The sequence below is a fragment of the Octopus sinensis genome, linkage group LG4 (genome assembly GCF_006345805.1).
Source record: "Octopus sinensis linkage group LG4, ASM634580v1, whole genome shotgun sequence".
Lineage (NCBI taxonomy): Eukaryota > Metazoa > Mollusca > Cephalopoda > Octopoda > Octopodidae > Octopus > Octopus sinensis.
In genome coordinates this window covers 111,539,960-111,552,609 of record NC_043000.1, presented here as the reverse complement: position 1 = coordinate 111,552,609, position 12,650 = coordinate 111,539,960, and the positions used below count along the sequence as shown (strand labels likewise).

Sequence of the window (12,650 nt, the reverse complement as noted above, 5' to 3'; positions counted from 1 at the left end):
TGAGTATAAATTTAGTAAAGTGAATATGTATTTTCAAGCTGATTTAATTTCTGCTAACACTGACTTCAAGTGTGTAATTGCAGCCAATAATTCAGGCTCCTTTTATTGAGCCTGGTCGCAGTTCATTTATTTTCCTTCAGCGTCTGGCGGTCGTCGTAGAGGTGTCCTGTGTCAAAAGATATCATTCGTCGCAGACGTTCTCTCGACATCGTTCACATGCTCCTGACTCGGGCTCAGAAATTACAGCCCGAGTTGTTATCTATAATCTATAATCCTAAAAATTAAATGTAATTCAAATTCAATGTTTTTTTCAAACAATAAATTTCTTTAAAGATTAAGATTTAAATTCCAAACTTTCCATTCTACAATATTCTTAAAGAAACAAAAAATTATTCAGCAACTCGGCCTAATATGAACGAGCCTGGTAGGTATGAAAGACTAACTGGCATCTCTTGTCAAGAGTACAGGCGACAGTCAGATCGCTGATGTATGATGTGCATTCCGCTGTCGTTATTTGGTTGCTGTTATTCTGTGCGTCTGTGAGTAAAGATCAGTTGTTTTGCAAGGTTGCTTTATTTTAAGCCTTAACTTAGAAATGGAGAAAGACATAGTGTGCTAGATATAAGAAATAAGCCATTTGGGTCTAGAAATAAAGCAGAAAAACGTGAAATTCTTGGAGCAGGCATGTGTCTTATGCGAAAACTGTGATGAGCCCGAGTGACGCTGATGACTTGGAGTCACCTCTGATATATGTGTGTGTGTGTGTGTGTGTGTGTGTGTGTGTGTGTGTGTGTGTGTGTGTGTGTGTGTGTGTGTGTGTGTGTGTGTGTGTGTGTGTGTGTGTTTGTGTGTGTGTGCCGCTAAGTGTTTTGCCCGGCGTGCTTTGCTTTCGATTGAAGCGTTAGAAGACGAGCGAAATATTAATTAACGAATGTCAAAAGGATAGGAGTTCTGTAATTATCTTCATTAGCTTCCAGCTGTTTCTGCTATGAGAAGCAGTACACTCGGAGCAGAGCGTTTGTCCAACATCCTTTAGCTTCCTTTGAATTTTCAAATGATGTGTATAGTTATTTCGGAAAGCATTTAAATTAATATGTTTGCGAGTGTGCGTGTGTGTGTGTGCGTGCATGTGTGTATGTGTGTATTCATCAAATTGTTGGGTCACCTTAAAAGTGTCTCCTTTCGAATTCTGTTGTCAGCAAGAGTACAAAGATGACTACACCGTAATATGCCCTGGAATGAAATGTACAGAGTCTGATACACCCATAATTCCAAGCGATGGTACATCCTGTGGCAGGAAAAGGGTAAGCGCTTATTTAACTCTGTTATTCACCTATTGACCCTCAGTCTCTGTCTATCTTTTTCTCTGTCTTTCGATCTATCTCTCTATGTATGTCTATTTAAAAACAAATGCAGACTTACACACACACACACACATACACACCGACGTATATGCGTTCAAAGAACTAGACTTTTTTGTCTTTCTCGTCTATCTTTCCTCTTTTCAAAGAAACTATTTCTCCGTGCGTTCACTATTTTCCTCTCGTTCTGGTCTAACGACCCTCTATTTTTGTTTTTGTTCGGTTTCCTTGTATGTCTCCACTGTCCTGTTTTTATTTCCAATTTTGACCCTCCATAACTCCTAAATTTTATTTTAGAATTTATGGGAGCAACTGTCTTTGAAGACTCATATTGTCGTTGAATACTCAAAATGAGGATTAGATAGATAGCCGACAACTCAAGGTCCTACGATCGTGAGCCGAACAACATCCCTAACCACTAAGCCACTCGTCTTCACTCGGGAGTGTTTAAAAAAATAGGAAATATTGGGTCATCCCATAAATAATGTGTTTTTTTTCAATTGCATGAACTAAAAGTGAGGGGGGGATGAACTACATGCATCAACTTGTTATAAAAGTAGGTAGTAATTTTACCTTCTACTTATTCTTAGGTCAAGTTTTGAAGAGTACAGCTCGATTTTAACAGTTATTTTTTTAAAGCTGTAATGGAAGTGACAAAGGAACAAATTCGATACATTTAACTTTGAGTTCAATAAAGGCAACAATGCAACGGAAAGTGAGAGGAATATTAATTCAGTATATGGGGATCGGACAATAAGTGTAAGTCAGTGTCAACAGTGGTTTCAGAAATTCCGAGCCGGAAACTATAGCCTAGAAGACGAGACTCATCCTTGATGATCTGTAGAGCTCGACGAGGACGTCCTGCAAACATTGCTGGAAAAAAATTCCGTAGTAGCTATTGAAGAACTAGCAAAGAAACTAGGATTTGGTTAGTGAACCATTCATTGATACCAGCACTAGAAGAAAAAAACGACCATCTTTGGTTTCAAGACGAAAGGTGTTCTTCTATCAAGATAATGCTCGATAAAGATGATATTCCAAAGACTGGAACAGCTTGAATAGGAAACGATGCCCCACCCACCATATTCCCTGGACATTGCCCCATCTGATTATCATTTATTCCGCAGTCTTCAAAATGATTTGGACGGAAAAAATATGAATTCTATAGACGAGGTCGGAACAGTACTGGAAGAGTACTTTTCGTCATGGACAGGTGAATTTTGGAAGAGGGGCCTTGCAATCCTACCAGAAAGATGGAAGAGCATTGTAGAAAATAAAGGAGAGTATATTTTAGATTAAAAAAGAATTTTGTTTATCTGAAGTTTGAAAAATAAAAGAAGTATACAAAAAACTGCATTATTTATGGGATGACCCAATACCTGCAAACGGAGGAGGAGTTAATTTAAAATACAGTCAATCATTCTGGTTTATTTGCCATGGTCGCAACAGATGTGGCAATAATGGTATTAGACTTCAGAGGCTGATATCCAGTGATTATCAACAATAATAAATCCAAATGGTCGTTGTCAGTGAAACAGTAGACTAATCTTTCTCGAGATCAATCTCTACCATCATAAAATGTGGAGACATGTCTACCTAGGATAATGTATCACGGGATATATCTTAAAACAAAGATGGGATGAATATCTTTGACCCCGGGCTCTGGTCAGTCAGAACCTGGTGTCAAACAGCAACAACATCAACAACAACAATGATAATGATTTCATTTGTCACTAGGGTGAAAGATGAGGAGGACACTAGAAAGACAGGCATAGAGTGTGGGGGGTTACATATAAAGAAATGATAATAATAATAATAATAATAATAATAATAATAATAATAATAATCATAATACAAAACATTTAACCCATATCTTTCCCTGTTTACAGTGGTGTGAAGCTGGTCAGTGTATACGATCGGACAGTGCTCCAAATGTAATGGGTAAGTTATCTTGTACATCTAGTTTTCACATCAGTTTTCCCCCAACTTCATTCTCTGATGCCCCAGGACACACCATCACTGATGTTTCCAGGCGTCGTTAGGTGTTTGAGGTTTGAACTTGAACTCTTTGACTGTCCAAAGCATTTTCATAAGTTTCACCGAAATGTCCATGCTTCTTTCAGACTTTTCATTAACCCCTGTTTCATACGTTCCGAGTAACATAAACCTTTCCTTTCATAAGTCTCAAGTTATTCTGGCGGCTGAAAAAAAAAAACATTATGAGCATGTGTCATATATGGTGCATGGACGCCATATGTCCTGTGTAAGACATGCAATACACAGAACAGGCATAGGCTTCACAATGACTCATTATTTATCCTGTCTTCGTTATTCTTGTGGTGATTGTGAATTAACCGAATCGTCAAAGCGTCGGACAAACTTTCTGATTTCTAATTTCACCGGAGTCAACTTTGCCCTTGACTTTGCTCATGGTCTATCAAATAAAAAAAACCTTTTTTATTTTAAGAAAACTTTTACCAAACCCCGTGATAAACGGGGATAGATATATAAAAGTGTTTTAAAGAAATTACTTCAACTTTGGCTTTGCTGATGGGTTTTGTACCTTAAAACAAGATCCATCCCTCTTTTAAATATTGCCATCAACATCTTGAAAGTTCTAAAAGTTAAATAAATCTCCTTTAATTGCAATATAAAATTAGAAATCTAAATAATTTTGAAAATGTTTTTCTCTTGTGATTTATGAAAACACGCAGGTCATTGTCCATTTGGAGACCAGCCTGGAATTGTTGACCAAGACCTTCCTTGTGCTGAACTCATTGCTGTCTCGCCAGGGGAATGCTACACGGGTCGCTGCTGTGAATCTTGTGCATCCAAGTATGTCGGACTTGAAAGTAAGGGCCATTGTCTTATTGGTTATATCAATTGTCGTTATAATTTGATCTGCTTCTATGACCGTTTGCATTCAAAGTGACCCCTCAGTGGGTAAGTACCCTCATCAGCTTTTGAAGTGGAGACATAGAAACTGCGATGTTTATGCTGTTCAAATTTTATTAGCAACACAAGTGAGGTGAAATGATATTACTACAACTCTGAATCGAAACCGGTTCTCGAAGTCGTCTGATTGGGAACATACAGATCTCCTGCGACATTCTCCTTGAAAATCGAACATAACATGAACAAAGATGAAAGTCTTCAAATGCACTTAGACACACACACGCACACATACACACAACACACACACATACACGCACACACTCCCCACACACACGTCTTATGTAATTTATCTCAAATAATTATTTCTATGTGATTTGGCTCGAAGCAGAATTCTACTGAAACAGTTATGACCAATGTGAAACCAATACTCATATCTTCATCTTCTTTGTTTACATCTGAGTGCGCACGCGCATGTTTGTGTGTGTACGTATGCATAGATGTATGTATATATGTATGCATATATCTCTCTCTATATAAACGGCAGTTTGTCTGTGCGTGTTTCTGTGTGTCTGTTTGCTTGTACCCTCACTCTGACCACGGCTTTCAACCGATTCTGATGATAACTTGACACACACATAGCCCATGTCATAATTCAAAACTAACGCAGCGAATTTTGAAAAGTTCCCCCAGTTCTGAAAAAAATCGATAATTCGACATGGGGTCGAGAATAAAAAAACAAACCACAGACTGTCTAGGGGACGCAACTCAACCTTTTTTTACTCTCAAAAAAAAATTACCATCATTTTTTTCCCATTTTGTTGCTATTTTTTGGCTATAACTCTCTAAAATGCTTTATAGTATTTCCCTTACAAACCTGAGCAACGCCGGGCGATACTGCTAGTATTATTTACAATATTTACATTCGATGGCTATAGAACTGTGTAGCCAATACACACATTTTTTTCTCCTTGTTTTTTTTTTGTGTCCCTTTCTGTAGAAGAGCGTAGGCTCGAAACGTAAAAGACTTTTTCTATTCCTGAGTGTTATACTAATACATCTGTTTGTTTTGTACACCACCTGTCGCCGTCTTTTGTTTTTTTCTCCCCCTCTCTCTCTCTCTCTCTCTCTCTATATATATATATATATATATATATATATATATATATATATGCATGCATGTATGTACGTATATATATGTATATATATATATGTATATATTTATGTGAGTATATGTATACATGTTTGTGCATGTGTGTGTGTTTGTGTGTGTGTGGTGTGTGTGTGTGTGTGTGTGTGGTGTGTGTGTGTGTGTGGTGTGTGTGTGTGTGTTTGTGTTTGTGTTTGTCTTTCACCGTTTGATAACAGTGATTGGTTTGTTTATAAATCCATAACATAGCGGTTCGGCATAAAAAAACCGATGGAATAATCGCCTGGCTTAAAAGAAAACTCAGAATCGAGTTGATCGACTAAACCTTTCAAGATGGCAGCTTTCTAAGGCTACAACACAATGACTGAAGGGGATTTTAAAAACAATTGCAAAAACGTTTGAACCCAAATCAAAAACTGATATATTTTGAAGCCCACAAAACACATTTTAAATAGATCGGTTATTGTGTTTAATAGACATATATATTTGTCGACTTTATATAATTAAGAGATGTGGGTAATAAACATGGTAGATGGTTTCTATTTTGATATTTTAATTCAACTGTTTCATCTTCTCTCAAGATTGTGAATATGGCGATCGTGTTACCGGTTGCCGGAAGTTCCTTTGCGCTTTCTACAACGCTAATGCAAGAAATAAACTCTGCTGTCACACTTGTTCCAATGGAAAACTTCGAAAGATTACTTCCACCCCAGGTATGTTGACATAATCTTAGTCAACCATTTATTCCATCTCTCTCTTATTCTCCCGTTTTCGCTTTTATTTTTTTTCTTAGTGTCCCTTTCGGTTTTCTTCCCTATATCTATAATCAGTCTCCGTTCTTTTAGTTTACTCATTTCTTATGGACTTCTTTGTTAAATAACTTTAACATTGCATAGAAATACTATTTACATAGGACAGGCAGACCTGAAGCAGACGTTTGTTTGTTTGTTGAGCGAAGCGGTCTTCGTCCCATTAGTGGGAGAAGTCCGAAACGTGGTCCTTTGCTATTCGTAAGACCCGCAGAAGAGAAAGCAGGTCAACCCCCCCCCCCCCGACACCGAGAGCATCGACGGATGGATGAATGCGCATCCAGGCTCAGCGGTTGCGTAGGAAGTCGGGGACAAGAAACAGGAAGAAAGAGTGAGAGAAAGTTGGAGCGAAAGAGTACAACAGGGGTCGCCACCACCCCTGCCGGAGCCTCGTGGAGCTTCAGGTGTTTTCGCTCAATAAACACACACAACGCCCGGTCTGGGAATCGAAACCGCGATCCTCCGACCGCGAGTCCGCTGCCCTAACCATTGGACCATTGCGCCTCCACTGAAGCAGACGTGGAGTAGAGAGGGCATTTCATTGACGTGGCGGCGAATGGCGACGAAAGGACTTGGACAAACTTAAGTGACTGATTCCGTTCATGTCTTATTGGAGAGAACAGGGATGTCACCAAGACTGGTAGTAGTATTTACTATCGGCTAATGTACCTCATTGTTGCAAAACCATTAATAGGATACAAACCCTACAACCTTTTCGTCAAGCTGACCAACCATTGGTACATTACAGAAATATCAAATCGTTGTTGATGTTACGTAAAACACAACTAATTATTGAACTCCAGAAAGTCAACTCTACACGATTCACCATTAAGTTTATTGCTCTCAACATTAATTGTCGTTATATCTAGGAAATTATTGATTTCAAACTTAAGCACAATGCCTCTAATTTGAAAGATTGACTTATCCAATTCATTATATCGATCTTAATACCGCATTGGTGACTATTTTATGACCCTAGGAAGGACAAAAGGCAAAAATTATTTTGACAAGATTCGAAGCCAGAACCTAAAGAAGCCCTAAAAAAGCATAATTAAGTTCCATATAGCAGTTTATCCATTTTCTCTGCTAATTCTGTTAATCCCCGCCTATGTTAATCCTTTGTTCAAGAGCTTATTGCGTTTCTTCTTCTTCTCTTCTCATTCTTCGACCCAAACATGTTCTCTCTCTCTCTCTCTCTCTCTCTCTCGCATTCTCACCAATTCTCGTCCTCTCTTTCTTCTAGAACCTACAACTACTACCACAATGGAACCAACCACAGAGTTGCTGACCACTGAACAACTGACCGAACTAGTAACCTCTGACCTCGACTGGATGTCAACTTTCATGACCTTACCACCGCTCAACCTCACTAAATTACTATCCACCTTGAAGTCAACAAAAGGTAACGCCATTCAGGTAGCGCTTCCACACGATACATTCATGTTGCAGCATGTATCACTATGGAATACAGGCGCATTACATTAGGTACCACTATGTAATATATAAGTATTACGTTAATTACTAATATGTACTATTTAGTATTACTTTAGGTATTACTGAGTAATACATAACAGAGCTGAACGCTGCAATCCAATCGCCACCGCTTACATACTTTATACACGGATGGATGTCAAAGACAATATGACTATATATAAATATATGTGTGTGTGTGTGTGTATATAACATGTATGTATATATGAGGTCTGATCAATAAGTATCCGGACTGTTGCTATATTAACGAAGCTAAAACATGCAGAGTGAAGCCGCTTAGCACAGATTGACCTTGAACTCTACTGCGCTTGTGCACTAAGTTTTAACGTTCTAGCTCACTTCCGCTGATTACAGCAGTGCTTTTAAGTAATGTGTGTAACGGTTGATCGTCGCATGACAAAGGAAATTGTCGTGGCGATTCCTGCTCAGATGCCTGCGCAAAGTTGCAGAAAGTGTATGGAGAGGAGTGTATGAGTCGCACACAAGTGTATGAGTGGTTCAGACGTTTTCAAGATGACCAAAAAATGGCGATATTGACGAATGTTTTGGGAAACCTGCAACCAGCAGAGCTGAGAAAAACATTGCAGATGTGTGTGCAGCTGTGAGAAGCAGTCGTCGAATCACCATCTGTGTGTTATCAGAGGACGTGCCGTTTAGTTACGGTTCAGTTCACCCCTTTATCACTGAAAATTTGGGCATGCGACGCGTGGCTGCCAAGTTTGTGCCAAAACTGCTTTCAGATAGCCAAAAAGATACTCGAACTTCAGTTGCACAAGATCTCTTTGATTGTTTCGAGAACGATGAAAACTTTTTGAAAACTTTGCGTAGGCCTTTGTGCAGGTATCGCCAAGCTTTTGACAAAATTTGATGCAGATTGCAACCCTACTATAACACCGGTGCAGTCTCTTCGGGGTCTTTACTCGATATCCTTCGATTTAACCGTTTAAAGATTTTCTTTTATCTACTGTATGATGTAGAGTTGTCCGTTAAGTCAGAGGCGAGCAACCGCCATTTCAAGTTTTTATTTGATAAACATATATCGTTCATTATTCCAAAACCTTCCGTTGTTTAAGTTATTATTCATTAATACATGGCAAATATAAATTCCCTCATCCGCAAGCATCTCAATATAAATGAATGTCTGTATATATGTTTACTTGTATAGCACCAACAGCAATGCCTACAACCAAAGTGCTGATTCCAACATTCAGAAGAAGTGACCTCATTCCGTGCTGGAACCCACATTTGAGGGGTTGGGTTTATCGCAAGAAATGTAATATGTTTGGTAAACGAAGGAAATACAGAAAATCACCCCTGAGCCCAGTGTCCCGGAAGTACAGAGGTAATCGTTACGCTTATATTTACATATCGTTCGTCTGGTTAATTATCATAGCTTTGTTATTCAATAATCTTTCGATGATAGGCAACAAAACGATCACGTCTCCATGCTCCCTGGAAAAGACTGAAAATTCAGCCTTCCAGTCATCTTCCTATAAATACATCCATTTATGAGGTCATTTATAAATTTGTTTATTTAGCTATAAGTAACACGAGTTGATAGGTTTAAGTCACCGCTGTGTGGAGCGAAGACATTTTCAATTGTGAAGAGGTTTACACAAAAAGATGACTTGCATGTTTCGGCAGATTTGAACGGGAATATGTTAATCGCTGGTGTGTTTGTCACAGGAAATCATCATCTTCTTTATGACAAATAAGTGTTCATAACATACTCGTTTCATTAGTGTAAGGGATGGATTCTGTGATAGCCTGTGATTCGACATCGAGAGTGTTGCGAACATGCGTTCATCGTAAAGAAGTTGTTTTCCTGTGACGAAACACAACGACAATTAGCATATTCCTGTTCGAATCTGGAGGAACACATTAAAAATTCACAGAGAAATCATCGTTTTAATTCTCACTGTTCACCGTACTTTATGGCGATTCATATAAACTGATAACAAAATATATCAATATGAAAAAAAATTGAAATATGCGCATGCGCGTACACACGTATATGTATTATGTTTGTGTTTGTGCTTTTTAAAGTCATACTGTAAAATAATATTAGGATTATAATGGGGGTTAATATTTTCAGCAGGTCCATGTGAGCGGCATTACAGGCTTCAGGGCAATGCATTAAGTCCTTATAGAATTTATTTACTGACAGCAAGCTACAAGATACATACATCAGAATTGGACCACCAGACCCACGAGGCACCCAAGCGACTGCCCGGGGTGTTTATGGCTCAAGGCGACACTTGTTTCAGTATTACTCTTTTGTAATCACTACTAAATACGTTTCACGTATAGAGTAACCTCAGGTATGTGGTGTTAGTTGTACGAGGACACCGTCAGCTTGTTGTGCCGAGTTCACGATCAAAATCTCGCTAATGTTTTTAAACGTACATCCTTCCAAACAGGCGCAATTCTTTCTGCAAAAGAAACGCAATGAAAATTCCGAAAAAATCATCAGCAACATTTCGAGAGAGATTCTTTCAAGCACTGATGAACAAAAAAAAAATGATAAACAGGACAAAAAACACAAAATAATTAAGTACAGTAGTTAGCATTAAGTAATTTGGGTTCACATTTATGTATCGCGAATTCTCTTTGGAGGCGGCGAGCTGGTAGAATCGTTAGTGCGTCGTACAAAATGCTTAGTAGCATTTCTTTCGGCTCTTTATGTTATGACTTAAAATTCCAACGAAGCCGACTTTGTCCCTCATCCTCTCGGGGTCAATAAAATAAAGTACCAGTCAAGTACTGAGGTCGAAGTAACCGACTTGCCCCTACCCTCAAAATTACTAACCTTAAACCCAGTAACAGACCGGTGTCACGTTCAGGAGACTGTTGAAATCTTGGTTAATAACACATCATGGAAACTAGTATCAAATTTTTTTTTAAAGATCTTTTAGGAAAGCATATCACTGCATAGCGAAGGCGGTGAGCTGGAAGAATCGTTTGCGCGCTGGACGAAATGCTCAGCGGTACATCGCTACGTTCTGAGTTCATGTTCTGCCGAGGTCGACTTTGCCTTTCATCCTTTCGGGGTTGATAAATTAAGCACCAGTGAAACACTGGGGTCGATGTAATAGACTAGTCCCTCCCCACCCCAGAAATTGGTCAGGAAGCCAATAAGGAGGAAATCCTCTGGCATATAGATTAAAAAAAGAATTCATTTAAGCTGCCCACAATCCATATATGGAGTGTAAATACAGACTGACATCTAGTCAGTCTTATTTATACGGATTTCTAACTTTAATTCGAGGTGACTATTGATTGCTGTCGGCCACTGGTGATCTTTGTTAATAATTAGCGATCTCTATCGATCGTTGTTGATCGCTGTTAGTTACTGTTGGTCTGTATTGATTAATGTTAATCAATGTATTGAGCAATGCTAACCACTGTATTGATCAGTATCGATCTCTATTGACAGCTCTTGGTCCATGTTTTGTTTAATCTTAGCGTAAGGCACGTATATTTCGTCGCAACCAGATGGCGCAACAATACACTGGTGATGCAAAGCCAGAGTTACCTACAACTCACTACCACATCACTGAGTGAGAGTTACTTGTACACGCCATCTCGCATTGGGTCATCATCACTCAACACCCCACTATCACTGAGTCATCATCACTCACTCAAACTCACCAATATACTACTGAGTCATCATCACTCACTCAAACTCACCAATATACTACTGAGTCATCATCACTCACCATCAACCACCTAGTCAGAGTCACCTACACTCACATCAATCACAGCACAACTGTGTTACTCGCACTCACTGAGTTAGAGCCAGATTCACCGATACACTACTGAGTCACCTTCACTCACCAGCACATCGCTGAGTCATCGTCATTTACCATCACACCACTGTGCCACCTGCACTCACCGTCACATCAATACATCATCGATTCTCGCAAGCACATCACTGAATTAGAGTCACCTACACCCAGCAACCCATCCCTGAATCATCTGCATTCATCATGACACCAATGAAGCACAGATGCTCACCACCACACCACAGAATCCCTCATACACACATCCACACCACCCTATCTCCTACGCTCAGTAAAAATATATTCTGAGCTTAGATTAAAATATATTCATTTCTGTTGAGTGTAGGGTTCGTTAAGAAGTTCACAGCTCATTTCCCCTCAACAGTTGAATACTTCGGGGCTTAAAATCCCAAAGACTGATTCATTACGAGTAACCCAAGCTGTATTAGTTTAAGATAGCTATAAGGGTATCATACTTAATGCAAATACATCACGGAAAGTCAAATTAACTGCGGTATTCAACTGCAGATAATATCTCTTATGGACGTACGGTGTTAAAAAATCGAAAAATATATCAGGAGCAGCTGAAAATCCTCCAGTAGTGGTGGTGACAATGCTAAATGCGTATATCTGTCAGTTTAGGCTTTGTCAGTGGAAAGAATTCACTGGCAATTGCATGCTGAGACAAAAATCTGCGGATTATAGTAAAGCAATGATCGAAAAAAAAATCTGCTGCTTATATATTTTTGTGTTTTTAACACTGTGAGCTTATCAGAGATATTATCTCGGAACGAATGCTGCGTATGTCTACTTGGAGTATGGTAGACAGATTGCTATTTTAAACAAAAGCATTTTATTAATTGCTTATAGTGTAATAGTCGATCCCTCTTTGGAATGACTCATTTTCCTGTTTGACGAAAATAATGCTTTCTTATATTGATAATGAGATCTGTCTTCAACTTTTTGGTCTGATGTGATGGCATTCATGCCTTTCCGATGTCTGGTTTGATGTGGTGACATTTTGTAACATTAATGCTATTCTTAGGGATGAGGTGACATCACTGAAGTTCTAAATGTTTAAGACGCTTACTGGATATGAGCATCGTTCTCATTAAGGGTTCCAATGCAGCCCGGGATATTTAGATTGGGGAAAGGCACTTATTGA

At 38.9% G+C, this 12,650-nt stretch overlaps 1 protein-coding gene across 2 annotated transcripts in view; it reads left to right on the top strand.

Moving 5' to 3' along the window:
• The window catches only part of LOC115210557, a 118,537-nt gene that overhangs the window by 90,228 nt on the left and 15,659 nt on the right, over positions 1-12,650 (top strand). For both annotated transcript variants that reach the window (XM_036502341.1, XM_036502342.1), the window contains 6 exons: positions 1,200-1,304; positions 3,251-3,302; positions 4,076-4,213; positions 5,985-6,116; positions 7,456-7,614; positions 8,869-9,045. In XM_036502341.1, coding sequence (XP_036358234.1) covers positions 1,200-1,304; positions 3,251-3,302; positions 4,076-4,213; positions 5,985-6,116; positions 7,456-7,614; positions 8,869-9,045 — 763 coding nt within the window. The remainder of the gene's footprint in view (positions 1-1,199; positions 1,305-3,250; positions 3,303-4,075; positions 4,214-5,984; positions 6,117-7,455; positions 7,615-8,868; positions 9,046-12,650) is intronic.